At 43.9% G+C, this 18992-nt stretch overlaps 1 protein-coding gene across 3 annotated transcripts in view; it reads right to left on the reverse strand.

The window, feature by feature from the left end:
• Positions 1–338: 338 nt before the first annotated feature.
• Positions 339–18992, reverse strand: part of nfasca (neurofascin homolog (chicken) a) — a 53100-nt gene continuing 34446 nt past the window's right edge. Inside the window, exons 28-35 of one of the 3 annotated variants that reach the window (XM_070902976.1) lie at positions 18693–18815; positions 14714–14863; positions 12838–12966; positions 11317–11386; positions 9492–9509; positions 8410–8418; positions 6223–6234; positions 339–567 (exon numbers count right to left, since the gene is read on the reverse strand). In XM_070902976.1, the coding sequence (XP_070759077.1) occupies positions 339–567; positions 6223–6234; positions 8410–8418; positions 9492–9509; positions 11317–11386; positions 12838–12966; positions 14714–14863; positions 18693–18815 (740 nt within the window). Of the gene's footprint in view, positions 568–6222; positions 6235–8409; positions 8419–9491; positions 9510–11316; positions 11387–12029; positions 12066–12837; positions 12967–14713; positions 14864–18692; positions 18816–18992 lie in introns of all 3 variants that reach the window. The other 2 variants (XM_070902974.1, XM_070902975.1) reach the window with 2 other exon arrangements.

An 18992-nucleotide genomic window follows, 5' to 3' on the forward strand; every position in this document is an offset into this window, starting at 1 on the left:
CCAAGTCTGTGTGGGTAAAGGGCAGGCAGAGCGCAGAGGAATACGAGCACTGTCCACTTTGTCCAAGCTTCACCCCCGAGGGGCCAATTTCTTAGAGCCGGAAACGTAAAAACAAAGGCTTGTGGTCTAATTCCACTCCCGTTGTTCCCCTGTTACTTTATCTGCAGAGGAAAGCCTACGCAGTCTCCAGACTGTGTTTAATGTGTTTCATATATTAATATATTCGTGTGTGTGTGTGTGTGTGTTTGTGTCTGGTGTGTGGTGTTGTGGTTTGTCGTAAGGCCCTCAGATCAGAGGGTGCCACTGAGTCCCCCACCCCCCGGTGTGCTGCCACGGCGCTACGCCAGCGAGTAGATGGCGTTTACGGGCGAGGTGGCCTCGGAGCTCTCGTTGCCCTCCGTCTCGTCCTTGTCCTTCTTCACAGTGTACTGGCCGATGAAAGAGCCGTCCTCGTTGAACTGGCCGTCGCCGCCCTCGCCGTAGTCCACCAGACTGTCGTCGCTCTCCTTCACGTTGCCGTCCAGCGACGTCTGGCTGCCCTGCAGGGGCTTGTTGTCCTCATCGCTGCTGCAGAGGCAAATGAAGGGGAGAGCTGAAGGTTAGGAAGGGGAGCGGGACGCCGTTGGACAGTGTCGGCAGGAGTTCGGGACCCTGTCGCGCCCCCATTGGCATGGATTAAAAGGGGAAAGTGAAAGGTTATGGGGATTGCAGGTAAAGAAATGATTTATTCCATATTTTCAGCTTTTCTATTGACAACTCTTGGTGAAGTGACTGAATGCTCAGGTCACTCAGGCCTTGTCAGATGAGAATTTTTATTTTTTATGATTCATTTCTTTTCCATATTTTCCTTAAAGGATAGGTTTGACTATTTCCAATTCTATATTAATACAGCACTGTCATACGTCATTTCTTTTAGATTGGAGGTATAGTTATAGATCACAGCATTCACCCCTCCTGACCGTACCGGCCGTGAAAGCAGTTCCTTCGTAGAGCGACTACACTGTAAGTGACGGGGACAAAATCCTCAGTCCTTGTTCCATGAAAGTCCAGCCAATGCCAGGGTGAGGCTTCAGCCAAATCAAGGGGACACGTTTCTTCTGTTAGCTGTGTTTAGGTTTATTGCTGGTGTTTTCAGCGAACAGCAAATATACATGTGATGATCAAGGGTGTATCCCTCCCCAGCAAGGAAGCACTATCCATGGAAAAACAAGATCATTTCATATGAAAAAGAATGTGACTTATATATATATATATATAGATACCAACTCAGTTTGCCTAAAGCTCAAATTATAGCTCTCAGATTCCACTTTCCATATATTGCCAGGCTGATCTTTTTATCAGTCCAGTCTGGCACCACGAACAGAACCACGTGTGGATCCGCTTGGCTGTTTTGGAATACATCTGGCCCTCAGATATGAGCAGGTATTAGCTTCGGCTGAACTTTAGAGGGCACTTTTGCACGGATCAGAGGAGAGATTCTGTCCCACATCTCTTACAGCATAGTCAAGCCTCGACGGAACTGCATCGTGACCAGCACAGACAGAAGAAATGATTGCAATACAGCGTGTAAGTGTAGGTATCAGCATAGACTCGAGAAAAGCCAAACCTATAATTTAAAAACATCGCTGCGTTTGCGTTTTATTCCAAAGATGCTTGCTGGTCTACAGCTAAAAGTCGATTTTGCAGAATGCTAGTATTCACCTCAATGTTTGAAAGGAACCCCCGTCTCCTGAGAATTACGTTCATACAGAAATGAATTTGCACTAATATGTTTTATAGGAAATGTAACATTGAATGCACCTGCAAACAAAGTGACTTCTGTACAGTATAAGAACGTCCTGGACTGGAAAAAACTCCAGGTAAATATTCCAGGCAGAAATTACATTTCCCCCAAGACGTATTTGGCAGAGCAAATAAGTAAACGTACGGTATTTTGAAGGAGACAGGGGTAATCAAAAGAGATCAATACTGTCCTCAAAAATTCAAATAAGACATTTGCATACACATGCTAAATGTTGGCCATATTCTGACATGAGATCATGAGATCTCAGCTCAGAGCATGACCGCGTGTCTCTTTACTCTGATTTTAGGGGGAAGAAAAACTTCATGCACAGGAAGAAAGAGCTTACAGACTAGCATTAGCTTTCTTGTCTCGGATCAAGCCAGTAGCATAACAGCAGGAAATGCATTTGAAGGATGCAAACGTGAGGTATTAAGGGATTTTTTTTTTTTTCTCCTCCGGCTCATGTCTGTGCACTGCATTTCAAACATCGTGTGTTGAGATTCCCTTGGAGAGGACAGAATGTACACCGCATCTTCTCAGAATCATCATGCTCCATGCTGAAACGCTCTGGGAACCACATCCATCACTTGATACATTTTACATGTTTACCATACATGTCAATAATCAAGAGTACAAGAGGGCCATGGCAGACGCATCATGATTAGGGTTGCCACCCGTCCCCGTGTGATACGGGATCGTCCCGTATTGGAAAAATAAAATGCGCGGTCTCAATATGGGACGTGCTTTGTCGCTGGTCGCAGCTAAAAAAAAGGAATTTATTTTCACAAACAAACGTATTGTTCAGTCATCCACCGTAGCGGTCTCTGTGGTCTACCAGGTCATTTGCTATTTCTGAGTTTCTGAGAATTTTGAAGCTGAAACTGATCAAAATCTCACGGGGGACGGACTCGATTTGTATCCCCCAGGCATGGGGCCGCCGGCAAGGTGTCCCTTATTACTCCATACACTGGAGGCGGCAACCCTAATCACTTTCAAAGTCGATTCAAATCCAGCAAATCTAACTCTGATCGAACCCAAAATCCAGTATTTATTTTAGCAATCCAGTCCAGAGACGGTGAAACAGTCGACGCTGTCAGAACACAGGCTGACGTGTAACAAGGTAAAGAGATGGAAAGATGTTACACATAAGATGAAGAGAGTGGGAGCATATGCTAGGTAAGCGGTGGATGAATGCCAAGGAAAGGTTGTCATCGGTTATAATGCCACCTGAGAGAGAGAATCCTTAGTGAGAGGAAGACTTAATACAGTGCAGTCTGCAAGTGTGAGGACAGTGACACATTTTCCATTGTGTTGGCTCTGGCACACTGGATTTGAAACTAAACCATGACTATGAGGTTTAGGAACTGACTGCCAAATTTTAGGGGACAGATGGTAATTGGGTCAAGGATGTTCAAGAGTCAGTTCACCCAAATGACAAAAGCAGGCTGTATTTTTCCACTGACTTCTGGTGGGATCTAACCATAAACAGTTTTACTCGCACTGGTTTTGAGATATTCATCCCTGAGACTACTGCCTCGACCCCAAATCAATGGAGGCGAATGGACGTCACCTCCTCTGGATTTTCTTGGGAAAGTCCTTTACATTGTAATCCGTCCACATCCGGCTGTTCTAGGCAACCGAGAAAGTCGAGGAGGGTCTCATTTTTTAAGTCACATTACAATCCGTTCACACATTGGCAATAAAAAGTAATTAATACATTTAAATTTAAATTGTTACATATTATTGTCTTGACACATGGTCCAAAAATGTAGGGACTATGTATAAAAAAAGGGAAATTCCAAAACGATTCACCTAAAGTAAATGTAAATATCCTTCCCTATCCTATCCTTTCCTGACAAGTGACCCCATGTGTGAATATGCCATGGTAGAAGTAGATTGTAGATGTTATAGCTCCACAAACCCTCTTAGGGAGGTCAGGGTGGATGGTTGGGCATATAAAGTGTCCAGTCCAAGAAAGGTTTCTTTAAACCTATGACTAAAATCTTTCCCTAACATTGACCAAATAGGTTTTGTTGCGCAAACCTAAACAAACCTCAGCCATAGAGGTGGCTTTTTTTTTGCAGCCCTGATAAACAATGCTGTCCTTTTGACAGGTTTACTAGATCGGGAAAAAAATGCTTATATGGATCATTGTGCTTGTTGAAACACCCTCAAATTGAACCTAAAAGTCAGCACCTCATCGTTGTTTCATTTCAAATCTGATGGGCTGATTGTACAGAACCAACGCGGCAAAAGTGTGTCACTGTCCAAGTACTTGAAAGTGTTCGCTGTTGATTAAGGTGTGGATGTCCTCATAACTCATTAATACATCAGATGCGGTGCGCAGTAAGGTCAGCAGCACAGCAGCTGGTAGACACATTGCAGTAAGTGGATCTGTGGTTGGATTCCCTTTGAGTGTGCCAGAAGTCAATCAGAAGGACATCTCTCTATGCACCAGTGGCACTGGCTAATTAAATAAATCTGGACAAGAGGCAGAGCCTTTTTTAAACTCCCTGACCTGGCCGCATTTGCCAAGCTTGCTTTCATTTGTGTGGCCGTACTGCACCAGCACCTTCAGTGAGCCGGGCGGCTTTAAGAGAGAGCCTTTTATTTCAGTGACTTCAAAATGTCTTCAGAATGAAAGACGGCAGAGTCGGGAATGATTCAATTATCTGATTAGGTGATTTTTTTTTAGGTAGAAGAGCAGAGGTGGGGAAGTAAGGTGTGAGTTAGAGAATGGAGTGAGTTTCAGATAACCTTCCTTGCATAACAAAACGTAAACTCGCTCATCTGCAGCGTTCACGAAATCTCGTGAAAATTGCACCGATTAACATGACTATAGAGTCAGGAAGTCAATCCTGTGTTTTGTATTTTTTTTTTTCTTTTTACTTAAGCCTAACTTAGATTTGTATTGGGAACTTTGTAGGAGTTTGTTATTATCCAAGGGATTAACCATGCTTTGAAATGCTTTTATTTGATGTATAAATTTCATTAGCATGTTAATACATTGGAATGGCTCGAACAGACTAATCAATGAAATTGCACTGCAAATGAGCAAAAGTAAATTATGATTTTCTAAGAGCAGGATTAAGAGGACTCAGGTGGTGATACAGGAGATTCTTTCTCCTTTCATACCTTTCAAGAGACCTTTGGACCAATGAGGAAAATAAAGGACACAGACAAGAAGTAGGGTGGGTAGAACAGAAAGACAGTCATGAGACAGATGGACAACCAGACATAAATAGACAAAGACACTGAAAAGGAGGTCTAACAACGAACAGATCATAATCCTAATGACAAATATCATACCAAATAAAGTTTGAGCTTTGAATAAAATAAATGATAGTTCTTTTTTGTTATTGTCCCTATGAGAAAAGAGCAGCACAGCATGCATTGGGGGCATCAAATTCCAGCTTGTGATAACTTGGGTCTTGTTTTGTAGTTTAGCTCACAATTCTTTATTGCAAATAATAACACTGAAGTCACCAGTTGCTGATATATGGTAATGGGACTTCACTACGACAAAGTTTGACAGGGCAAGAAACACGAGCAGTCAGACAATCAGTAGCAGCTCAGTATCCTTATTACTACATATTTTATAATTCCTAACCTTAACGTTCTTGTCTGGCAGTAGGGCTGGGTTGTAAACAAGCCACCAGTCCATCCAGATTATCTAAACCACTTCATGTGGAGGTGCTTGTGCTTCTTGACCCGTCGGACTTCTTTTAAGCGATGTTGCCGCATTCCCAGATCTCAGCAATGAACTTGTGCTGATGGCCAGCTACAAAAACTAAAGACCCAGGCTTTATACATTGGATTTATCCTTTAACAACTGCACCATAACACCCCATGTGTTTTTCATTTGGGATGAACTTCTAAGAGTTAATGACGTTTAAATTCTTCCCACTACATCTTCTGGTAAAGTCTGTTGAAGACTTCTGAAGACCCTCGCAAAGAAGACAGAACGCAAGACAAGGCGGAGAAAACAGGAGAGGCTATGCACTGGAGGAATATTATGTCATGGAAAATTCCAGGTGTTTTTAGAATTTTCTACTTTCAAGATTCATGGATCCAAGGTCATTACTTCTTTTGGTTGGATCTTTGAAGTGCTCGTTCCGTCTTTTGTCCTCCATGTGCTCTCCCGTTGTTTGTTGCCTAAATCAGTTCCTCAAGGGCGTCAAATTGTGCCAAACATAGATCGTCCTGCCCCCACTACAACCCCAATTCATTTCCCTCGCCATCTCTAACCCCATGCACCTGGTGGCGGATGCTCTTTAAATTAACCATGCTTTGGAACGCATGTTAATACACTGGAATGGCTCTAATCTAATCAATTAAACTGCACTGCAAATGAGCAAAAAGAAAGAAAAAACAAAACGTCCTATAGCAGAATTAAGAGGACTCAGGTGGTGATAAAGGAGATTCTTCTCCTTTCATACCTTTCAAGAGACCTTTGGACCAATGAGGAAAATAAAGGACACAGACAAGAAGTGGGGTGGTTAGAACAGAAAGACAGTCATGAGACAGATGGACAACCAGACATGCAAAATAGGCAAGACACTGAAAAGGAGGTCTAACAACGTCGGGAACATTAACATTTATACATATTTGCTAAGGATGAGGGTGAATACAATGAAATCTCCATAATCCTAATGACAAATATCATGACAGATGAAGTTCGAGCTTTGAATGAAATGAAACCAAAGTTATATGAGAAAAGGGCAGCACAGCATGCATCGGGGGGCCATCTAATCCCAGCTTTTTACAACTTGGGTCTTGTTTTGTAGTTTTGTCCATCATTTGTATTAGTAACAATAGCACCAAGTCACCGGATGTGGGGACAGGGGACTCCACTACAACGGCGTCTGACAGGGCAAGAAACGCGAGCAGCCAGGGAATCAGACAGACTGTAACAGCCTCGTATCCTAATTACTACTCATCATACGATTCCTCACCTCATGATTTACATCATCCAATCGTACGACGTCAGCGTTCGTGTCTGGCAGTAGGGCTGGGTTGTAAACAAGCTGCCAGTCCTTCCGGATTATCTAAACCACTTTATGTGGAGGTCAAACTGAAAGTTAGCTCACCATGAAGTGTCACTTATAATCTACACAGGAAAAAGGTGCGCGCGCAACTACAGTAAGCAAAACAGGTCCAAGTTGAAGCAGGGACTGGGTCTGTAAACTTGTGACGGATGTTTACAATAGACATTTTGGCTAATAATTTTACTGTTCGCCTTTGTTTTCTCTTCCAAATGAATCTGGCTGACCTGGAGGTTTGTTTACAGCCTGTATGATGGTTGGAGTGCTTGTGTTTCTTGACCCGTCTGACCTCGCATTCCCAGATCTCGGCAGTTAACTTGAGCTGATGGCCAACTACGAAAAAAATAAAGACCCAGGTTTTGTAAATTGGATTTATCCTTTAACAGCTATGCTATAAAGTAAATGTTTGTCATGCGGGGTGAAAAGTAAAACTGTCTTGATTATAAGAGTTAATGGCGTTTAATTATTCCCACTAAAAGTGCTGAAGATCCTCTGACAGAAGACAGAATGCAAAACAAGATGGAGAAAACAGGAGAGGCTATGCACAGAACAAAATGTTATGTTGTGTAAAAGTCCTGATGCTTTCACTTTGGAGAATCTTCAACTTTCAAGATTCATGGATCCAAGGTCATTACTTTTTTTTTTTTTGGTTGGATCTTTGAAGTGTTTGTTCCGTCTCTTGTCCTCCAAACGCTCTGCAGTTGTTTGTTGCCTAAATCAGTTCCTTAAGGGCGTCAAATTGTGCCAAACATAGATCGTCCTGCCCCCACTACAACCCCAATTGATTTCCCTCGCCATCTCTCGCCCCATGCACCTGGTGGCGGATGCTTTTTAAATGTCAGCCGGCGGAGGAAAAACAATGCAATTAACCTCTAAAAGGGTGAAAAACATGTTAGCGCCTTAGCTGGGACAAAAAGGCGCAAGACCTCCCATACTGTTTGTCTCCTTGTACGGCGGGAGCAGCTGATCCGTTAAGAGCCTGACGTGGTCATGGATGCTTCTTTGCTCTTTTATATAAAAGGATGGAGTTCGGGGTCTTCGGGGATATCGGCTGATCCACATGCAACTCAGGGTAACAGAAGTGCACAGGCAACGCTGCACAATATTACACTAAGATCTATGGAGTTGTGTAATTACTGCTTCGAGCAGCTTGGAGACACACAATTAAAAAATTAAAAAAAGAAATGACAGTCTTTATTGCGTGGCAAGCGGCCATTGTCCGTGTGTTTTAATTGATGTCGCTGTGACTGCTAATGTGCTCTATATGTGACTCTATAAGAGACTAGAGCCGAGCCAAGGCTGTGATTAACCAGGGGCCTTTTATATCTAGTTCTGAACCTTTACACAGCCCTGAACAGCTGTTCTGCATTAGATAATGCATCTTACCTGGAATATGACTTCCCTCCGCACTGACCCATTGAGAATTACTGTGTAATTTAAAAACCGAACATTTATCACCAAGGTGACGGAGGATATTCTGGGATTAATGTGTTATTACAGACCCATTGTATCTTGATGGTCTGTACATAAACGGCCATGTAAAAATGTCAATTTGGACACGGAACTACTTGACGGATGAACAAACTGTTGCTTAACAAGAAATAGTTCCAATATGTTACTACCAAGCACCAACCTCCGGGTCAGAAAAGTGAAGCCAATGCGTTAGTGCCTTAAGCCTGTATTCTTTCTAATGGCCAGCAGGGGGCGACTCCACTGGTTGCAATAAGAAGTCCGATTGTATAGAAGTCTATGAGAAAAAGACCCTACCTCTCACTTGATTTATTACCTCAGTAAACACCTTCCTAATGAGTTTGTGTTCTCAGTCTCAGTTCTTCGACACAGCATGATGTTCATTTTGTAAATTATGTTCCCATTTAGAGAAAAATAGATGATAAAGCAGGGGGTGCTTTAGGGCGTGGCTACCTTGTGATTGACAAGTCGCTACCATGGTGACCTGAGGCAGGTGCCGGGCGCAGTCAAGTTGCCGGCGCAGGTTGGAGTGCACAGTGTTCTTGGGTTTCTAAGTCAGATCTATGAATGTGTGGGTTAAACAAAGTCCCTTGTTTTATCTGTGACCTTCAGAGGTGTTGGTAGGTGTATTTGGGCTTCTTTTATTTATTTCTTTGGACATTAGCCAAGCTAATTGTTTACCTCTGCCTCCAGTATTTATGCTAAGCTAGGCTAAATACCTCATACGTCATTTCGTTTGCATTATGTTCTCGGTTAAAATGGATTATTCCACAATCTCGATTAGGTTTGTCGACATGGAGATATTTTGGTTGTTTATTGGATTAACAGTTTGACACCCAAAGGAACCAAAGCCCGGCGCTGCACCCTGTCCATCTCTCTGCTAATCACATTTAATCACTACGGTGTCAGCTACTGTCCTCTGTCCATCACACTGTTCAAATGGTGCTTTCAAATCTAATGCAGGCCAGCTGGACTGATACTGCTGACATAATGAATGAAAACTGTACCCCCCCCCCCCCCCCCTTTGACCAAAAAGCCAGCAATGCGTTAATCAGGCAGATTGTCTTGTTTGTGCTCTCCACAAATAAGCTATACCTTACCCCCCCCCCATGTTCTCCCCAGCTCAGGGGGAGACATCTGCTCCCCCCGACATGCACAGGGTCAAGAGAGATGCCGTGCCGAAACCAAAGTACCTGTTCTCGTTTTCGTTCCTGTCAGGGACAGACGACCCATTTCAGCGTTGGGGAGAGAGAGGGACGAGACGTGAGGAAACAGGGTAGACAGAGGGAGGAAGTGTAGAGAAAGAAAAGGAAGGAAGGAAGGAAGGAAGGAGGACAAGCTCCACATGATGCATGCATGTAAGTCCTTGCATGCACACAAACACACACACAGAGCTGAGTGGACACCATGGATGGAGTCTGGGTCAGAATAAGGGTAAAGCAATGACCTTGACTGTGAGAAAAGGGCTGGGTATTAATGTTAGGCTCATTAAAAAAACAAAAAAAACAAACAGGATCTCACGTACTGGACGTGGATTAATCGCACACAACAGCACAGCACCACTCAGGTGATAATAAATGCCGATCGCACCTCTTTTGCACGTTCACATAGAGCACCTTCTGAATTCTAATGACACCAGATGCTCTGATGTGTCAAAAAACTGTAATTTCACACTTTTAAAAGCATTTTACACCAAATCTGAGCTACATAATGATAGGATACGGTATGTATTTATGTCCGTACATTCCCTAGTGCTTCACATATGTATAACATAGATAGTCTGAATGCTAGAAGAGACAGGATCCTTGCTGTTATGTGTATTGATGTGTAGCTATGTGTGCTGCTGTCTTTTTAATAGGATCCAATGTCAATAATATGATTCAGAGGCTTCATTCTAAGTCTGGAGTGTCTACAATTACAGGGAAAGGTTTTAGTGCCACTCTCACACGGCTGAGTTAGAACACGCACGTCTTCGATTAAGAAAGCGGGTTAAATTCCACGTGTTTTTAGTGGACAGATACAGAAAAAGACAGACTCATTCTTCATAAAGAAGAATGGAGCCGCAGAGATCAGTGGGACCTAGAGGGAGCAAAAGACACATCACTTACCAAGACGTACTGCACAAACACATTCTACAGTATATACAGTACATCCTCACATTACAGAAATATGGCCGGCTGTATGTGTTCCATTATTCTCGCAAAGGTCTACCGAGCAGCAAAGTGTGTGCCTACCTCACATGAGGCGAGGTTTAAGAACTGGGTTGTATTGTGCCTCAGATGCCTGAGCTAGAAAGCTTTCATCTATGTCTACACTAATGCGGATAAACATGAAAGCACTATTCAAGTGGCAAACACGGTCCTGCCTGGCATATGACAGTAGGCTGACTGCAGCTCACTAATGCTACTGGTCACATGACATTTTCAAATGTATGTGCAGGGCCTGTTCGAGAAGCTTCAGTCTGGGGGTAGCAAATGGAAGCTTGGAGAGAAAAGAAAGGTGCGTTGTCAAACGTCGGAGCCCTTCGCGCCGCGATTTCCAATCCCAATTGTAAAGCACACCTGCAGGCCTAATCGATCAAGTCCTTCCGTGCCCTGAAACCGCCTTCCTCCATAACTGAAGAGTTGTCTCGTCCGATCTGAATTTCAAAGACGAAAACCCTCCTCTGTGCTCGCATGACTTGGCGGTAACAATGCTGCATCTGGCACCAGTAATAGAGCGCTTTCTAAACAGGCGAAGTCTTGGAGCAAAGGCCCTCTGCCGCCGAACAAAAAGGTCTCATATCCGCTACGATAACTAGAGGGAAATGCACACAGTCCCAGATAACTAAGCTTTCCTGCAGCGGTTGCTGTGTTTTACTTGTTTTAAGGGTATCGTGTTTCCATTTCGGTCCCACAGTGAATCTTCGCTCGCATGTTTGAAGTAAGTCACAACTATGTAACCTTGAACACTTTGTTTTCATTATAAGCCCATCGAGGTCCGGCACTGAATTCAGCCACGCTGTTTGATTATACTTACTGGTAATCAAAGGATCCCTCCTGGTCTTTCTGATCTACTGGGTCCAAGGGGAGGTCTTTTTTGTCACGGACTGAGGAGGGAAGAACAAAAGTATAAACGTTCAGCATTGATGTCATGGCTAGATTTGATACACAAAAAAGCATCCGTGTGTTGAGGTTTTTCCTGGAGTTAGTTTCAACGTGAGATCCGTCTGTTAGTCCTCGTCTGGTAACTTAGTTCCATAGATTTGCCTTAAGCCTTCGTTTATTTAACTGTTAACGAACACTGTGTCCCAAGTCCATACTTATCCCCTAATACTCTGTACATCGTATAAACTGATACTATAAAGCAAACAAATGTGGACAGTTCACTCCTTTTTGCAGTTTGTGAAAGAAATCAATGGACCATGATACGAGATGCTTGCCGAAAGGCATCAATTGAAGTAATTCACGTATACTATAGTATGCATTTGGAACACGGTGCACTTTTTGAAACACTTACAAGCCTGTTTTAGTAGCAGTCGTGTAACACTGGGTTGCCTTTGTGCGCTCAAAGGTGCTTCGGTCAGTACGGCAGACACGTTTTAGTACCAGTTTGTGCGCGAACTCATCTCATTAGTCTTTCTTTCTGTCTGTCACAGGTCACTGTTATGATCCTTATTTGACTTTCATGTCGAGTTCATCACTGGGGTGTTAGTTCTCAACTTTTACATCGTTCAGCAGTTCAGCACATACCTAGGTATTTTGCGAAACCAGTCACGCAACCGCCACCTAGACATTATAGAAACTGCAAAACATTAACACAACTCTAATTTCCGTCGTTCCAAAGCATTCAGTTATCACATGTAAGCATCAACGTCGCATTTGTCTGAACAAGAAAAATGGATTGACTGTGGTGTTAGATAACGTATTCTACAAAATCCACAAATGCACACTGTTAAACACATTATCGGACAAACATCCCATTTGTGGTGTAAGTGGATCCTGACCTGGTATATAGAGGCCCGGTGCCTGTAGTTTTCATTTTCCTGTGCCAGCTGACATTAAAAACAGACGCTGACATTTTGAGTAACCAACCGACAGCTGTGAATCCCGGGGGCCGCGTCCGAATCACTCCCCGTTTGCTGCCTTGCTACCAAGACGCTGGTGGTTCAGATGTCTGGCATCTCAGTTTAGTAATCACTTCAGAGCAAAATTGAGTTTGGTGAGAGACGTCCAATCCGAGACCTTCAAATTCTGTCGCTGTGTTGGGTTATGGAGTTCGAGCTTTGTAGAACTTTTTGATACGTTCAGTAAATTGAATCAATTCCGAACCAAATCTCAGAAATAAAGTATTTATGTCCAGTGGCCACAACATGACCCATTAATACTGTTCAGGATTGTCTGGTGTGTCTCCGTGTTAAGTAACATGAAGTGTAAATTAACTGGGGGGGGGGGGGATATTTCGGGAAGCAGTGGCCCCATCCACTTTTCCAAGCAAACGCCAGTCAGCCTTTGACAGGGTTACATTAAACAACATTGAAGCTGCAGCGTCAGGCCTTACCTGGGTATTTGCCCCCGCGACTCCTCTTGATGAAGCAGACGATGAGGAGGATCAGGATGATGAGGGCGATGGCACACATCAGGCCAATGAACCAGCCTTGAGTGGCTATGTCTACCTGGTCTATGTAGGCTGGAGACACACACACACACACACACACAGTGGGACAGAAGAGAGAGAGAGAGAGAGAGAGAAGAGTGGAAACACAGTGAGTGTTTTTTGTGGACCACGATGAGTCAGAGCTAACACATCAGGCAATCTGCTCCCATCCCACAGCGCTCAGCAGAAGTCAACAACTCGGAACCAGCATCTCATCATTTGCCCCCGAAGCTCATGTCCAGGACGATCGTTGAACATCCATAACAATAAGGCGCTTGTCTTCTTTCCCATTACACAGTGTGGGAAGCTGTAATCAGACGAGCGTGGGGTACGGAGGTGTGTGGTGTGAAGATGATTGCTACTTCCAATACGCCCGTGAAAAGATTTCAGCACGGCCTTGAAGGAACACAAAGTATTTGACAGGTGCCAGGAATCATAACACTCTGAAATGTTACAGATATTAGCAGTGAATTTGACCCAATTACAAATGTGCACATTCTAACCAAAGCTGGAGGTCTCGTGTGCTCGATCGGACAAAGAAAGGTAATGTTTTGATTAAAAGAATAATGTTAGACAGCTAGTTTTTAGCTCATATAGCGGGGGCCATTTCGGAGGTCCATATCTATCAGACAATAATACCTAATCATAAAACTGCAGTATAACTATCATCCTACCTTTGTGGAATTAACACTGTTAGATTTAGGAGGCTAACTGTGCAGTTACTGATACATCGAACTGATTTTTGTCTAGTTTCTTTAAGAGTAGACTATTGAGTGCAAGATCGAAAATTTTTTTTGGGGGGGGGGGGGGTTTGCTTAGTTACACATACGTCTGAGCCTTCAGTCCCAGGTCAAATCCAGCAGTAATGTTGCGGCTCACATGCGTACATATCATTCTCCAGGAGCTCAAAACATCGACGGCGCTCGCCATTCGGTCCTCACTCGCTGTCTCACCCTGTTAAATGCTATAATTTGCTTTGCCATTGTTGAACCTCCACAGGTAATGAGCAGACTGGCCGTGCCTGGTCAGATCCAACATTGGGTGGCGGGGAGCTAGTAGCAGCCAGTGTTTGCTTGCCACCTATTAACAAGGTAAAAAGACTGGGCTGAGACATAAAAGTGTCCAAAGCACAGTCGCTAAACTGACATTTATCGCTACGTTGGGGCCAGTGAGCACACTTTGCTTTAGTCTAGTGTTATACCTTCTATAAAACTGAGTTTAGCAGGTTGCTGTTATACTTCGCACCGACCAAGTTGGCCAGACAGGGGTGCAATGACAGGAAGCATATTGTGTACCCTTCCACTTTGTGCACGAAACCCAACTTAATCATAATCACAATTGAATAAAGTGGCGGAACGCGGAGCAGTTGTCCATCATAATCACCAGAGTGCGTGTGCATGTCTCCAAATCATAAAGATCTGGAGCTGTACTACAGTGTATATATAGCTTATGGTCATTATTATACAATCCATGAAGTATTTACGTGTCAGTGTGCAGGAGGTCACAGGGAGCGCGAACGTACCCGAGTTCCATCTCACAGAAACAAAAACGTTATTTCGTATATAGAGGGGGGTGAAATGTCTTATCCTGACTGAGGTGAGTTGTGTCAAAAGAACAAACCATAATAACTCACCCAGCTGAGTTACTGTAGATACTACTACTGACGAACTTGCACCCAGAGTAGCCCACCTGGCTGGGACCCCCCCCCACCCACCCACCCACCCACACACTCCCACCCCCACCCCCACCCGCCGTTCCCCCTGGCCAGGTGGGGTCTCACCTGCTTTGGTCTTAAAGGTGACAGATTTGCTGCTGACGCTGTTGAGCTCATGGGAGTAAACCCTCAGATGGTACTTGGCGCCTGCGATCAGATCCGCCACTGTAATGGGGGGCTGCTGTTTCACCGGTATAACTTTCACCATGTTGTTGCCTTGGAGACACAAGAAAGGGGCCAATCACACTCCAGGGGGTGTGGCCTTCGTTCCACAGTAACGGCTGTGCTTACTAGCAAAGGTCACGGCATCACGATGCTTTGCAGGGAGACTGTTTTCTCCGAGTGATAGCAGGGTTACTGAAGTGAATTGAGACTGATAACAATGCAGTGCCCATCCCCATAATAAATATTCATTCACCTCTTTACAGTAGAGAAGCATTTACATGATGTAGTTTAATACTTCGAGCAATTATACCTAATGCATCTCTTTGAGGCTCAGTTCAGCCGACACACTCTGGATCATTGTCTTCTTTTATGGCTCTGAGACTACATTTTCTCTCGAGGGAATCATTTTCCAGAGTACACTCATCTAAAAATGGGGGGTGAAAAAGAAGAGGGCCACACGAAAATAGGTTTTCCTGCGGGGGAAAGCCACTACACCGTGGACATCAACGTCTCTGGCCCATGAATTGGTCACGGTGTTTCCTGTTTCCAGCAGGTAGAACTGACCATTGCAGAACTCAAGCTTTGTTCTTGGGTAACACCGGGGTCTTAGGTGGCAAAGCATTGTTTGTCTCAATTATTCACAGGCCCACACTTTCATCTCCATGAGGTCAAAACCAAAAAAAACACACACACAAAAAAAAAAAAAAAAACAGCGACAACAACCTGCGTCTTTCTGGCGGAAATACGCGCCTGTCATGGCATGGCCGAGCTATGGGCATGACTCTGAGGTTGCAGTGGGAGGAGGAGGAGGAGGAGGAAGAGGCAGCGCGAGGTGGTGACATCATGCACCATGCTATCAGCTATTTCACAAGGTGGATGTCGGTCAACAGAACTCATTCCAAAGCCATGCTATTAACACCGGCCCTTAAACCGGCCGAACGAAACGTCTGATGCAGAAACGAGAGAGGACATGCCAGTCTTTTTTTTTTTTTTTTTTTTTTGACATACTCAGCCATGGCTGATATTTAGTATTTAGTATCATATGGTGATCTTGATGATGAAATTGATCAATCCCATATGTTGCTATGTTACCGCTGCAGAAGTGTGATTGGTGGAAATGATTCACGGGGCTTCACTCCTCTGTATGTGCGTCCTGCTGTGACCCATTTTAAATTCAATTTCCCATGAGCTGGGAGTCCACCTCCTTATGTTCCACTGCACTACTTCATGTTTCAAGAAGTCTGTTGCCTCAGTGCCTAAATAAAGAGCTGGCATTCGAATAGTGAACAGAGTCTCAACCAAGGGCAGAGTGAAAACATCGAGAAGAGCTGGAATTACCTGTACTCTAGTAGTCATAATGTACATTTCCTGAGCACTTATTGGTGTGAAGATGCTGTCAGTAAAAGTCAGCACTGTCACGTACAGATGTTTAAAATGAGAAGCACGCGAGGAACGGCAGGGATTATTCCCTTTGAGCTGCTGGGAGGGATTTAATGTGCTGCAAAATGTTTAGTTTCAGTTATGGTAGCTTGATGGGGAAAAAAAAGAAAAAAAGAAAGAAAATGCAAGTATGACATGACTGTTGTCATACCAGTTGATTAGCTGTGGAAATGTGGAGGAAACATCGAGGCATCTAACAAAATATGTTTTTATGTTTATATGGGTTTTTTTTTTTTTTTGTATTTATAAAACAGGGGGAATTATAAGATATAACATTCAATCAATCCAATCCGATTCCTGGATTGTATGACGAGCATACTGTATCTTTTGAAATGCAAATCATGCATTCATTGTGGGCACACAAAAATCCATATGAAGATATGCGCCTCCACCATGGAAGGATGTATGTCACAGTAAAGTGCAAAGTGGTCCTGCCGTTATCATGTGTTGGTGTGGCCAATGGGACATTATGGGATTACATTTACGCAGCTCATCCTCTCACTTTTACTGCCTGAAGCTAGTTATTTTAACATGAACTCATTTTACAAGAGCTGTCTGAGAATAGGTTGGAATATAAATGTGTAGCTGCGTATGCATGTACAAATTATAGTACTTATGCCCACACCCCGAAAATGATTCCCGTTTTCTTTCCTTTCACGAGATTTCTCGTTCCCTTCCTTCTCTTCTACCAAGGCATCATCTTTTACCTAAACCCTCCTCTGACAGACATGCAGAGAGTCCTGAGTCACAGTCAGGGAGACAGGGGGAGGATGAGAGGGACGATGATGGGAGGTGGGGGAGTGTCAGGGGCTGACGGTCACTCTGTCTTAGAGTCAAAGCTTTCAGATTTGACCTTGGAGAACAGGGGATGGGTGGGAGGGGCGGAGACCATTAGATCACTCTCATCGCCCCCCTCTCCTCCCTCCCCCTCTCTCTCTCTCTCTCTGTTCACATTCAGACATCATTAAGAATTAAAGCCACTGCCCAAGTTCATGAAAAATACATCCTCCCTTCTTTCCGTCCTTGATCAAAGATCACAGACCGTTGAATAGGTAGAAGGCAACAACAGAGGGAGCCTTTCAGCGCTGGACTATCCCACCTCAACCAGCGCTGGGGCTCCGGAAAAGGAGGGATGATGTGTTTCACAAAAGCAGGCTTCGAGCGTGCTGAACACGCCATCCAAAGCAAAAGCGAGCGGTCATGGAGGCGTGGATGGCCGAAAAAAAAGGGGACACATTCAAACAGCAATTCATAGACAGCAAGCCGAACAGAGCCAGTCACAGTGCTGGTCCGACAAGAGCCACTTAAAGCCAGGCAGAGCGTTTGAAAAGAAACCATTGTGATGGTGCACTGCACAGGAGGTGTTGTGACATGACGGTGATCAACATTTTCCAACATATAAAGACCAAAGAGACAGAAAGAGTGCAAGAGAGAAAGAGTTCAAATTGAGACGTTCAAATATCACATCCTTAAGTAAAAGGGGTTGATAAAAAAAAAAAATAAACAACAGAGCAGCATCTAATGTGTATATAGACACTCATTAGATTATCATTTCCATTACTTGCAAGTGGTTGCCTAGAAGAGCTCTCCATTAAGGTTGTTTTGGGAATCAGTAAGACAAGGACACATTTCAGTAAAACCCTTAAGTAAGGAATTTTGGGCTAACAAAAAACTGCCATTGAGGTGTAATTGAAGTCTGTATGAAAAAAAAAAAAAAAATTGGCAATAATTATTTAATGAGGGGGCCAATAAATAATTCTTTTGTATTTCCATGAACAGGATTGAATGTCATTCAGGGATGCAGACAAAAGGAAATAGTTTCCATCTAATGGGGATTTCTGTAAATAAAGATGAACCAAACTGTATTCGAGACTGGGCAAGAGTGCTGTTGGATTTTGTTGAAGTTGCTAATAAATGTGGAAACATACAATATCAGCTCTTTTAAAGCTACATTAATCAGGTCGGCCTTTTCTCGAACGCCACAACAAGCTAAAGATCTCATACGTTTGGCAAATTGTGGCCTCACAAAATTGGCTAACGTGTGTAGCAAATACTTGCCCATTTACGCACCCCGGAAACAGGGTTGCTGAAGCTGCGAGACTGAACCAATCAGTAGTATCTGAGGGCCTGAATACCAAAACAGTGAGCTGAAAGATGCTAAAACGCTCCACAGCTGATGGGAACTACAGAGTTAGTGATGACTCTCTGTGGGTTCGTCACTACAATCAAAAACTACATTTTACGTAGTCCTTTGACCCACTGTTCGTATAAAAGATCTCTCTGAAATAACGCCCATTGTCTACTCCTACACTTAGTACTTAGTATCATGTTGTAACACCATTAATATCTCACCACTCTGGTTGTTTTACTCTCTCATAATTAAGTCCAGATCTAGCTTTAGGTTTTGATAGCTCAAGGTGGGCTTGGTCTGGTTTCTTACTGTCCAGTGTGAACTCTAGCACAAACTCGCTGCTGCCGGCCGGGAAGTTGTGTCTCCAGCTGACGTTAGCGTAGTTACTGTTAGGCTCCACCGTCAGATTCCAGATCTCCCTCCCAGGGGCCACTACACAAGGGGGGAGGGGTCAGGGGTAAAGGGTTAAAGGTCAGGGGCAAGGGGCAGAGAGGGCACAGTTACAACAACCACACACGGGGCTCCATTTAGACCTTATGGGTGGTGCTAGCGCTAAGGGAGTCTTCCTACAAGAATGGTGGTTTTGATCGGGAATGGTCCCGATCATGG

This window comes from Enoplosus armatus, chromosome 3, assembly GCF_043641665.1.
Source record: "Enoplosus armatus isolate fEnoArm2 chromosome 3, fEnoArm2.hap1, whole genome shotgun sequence".
NCBI classification, from domain to species: domain Eukaryota; kingdom Metazoa; phylum Chordata; class Actinopteri; order Centrarchiformes; family Enoplosidae; genus Enoplosus; species Enoplosus armatus.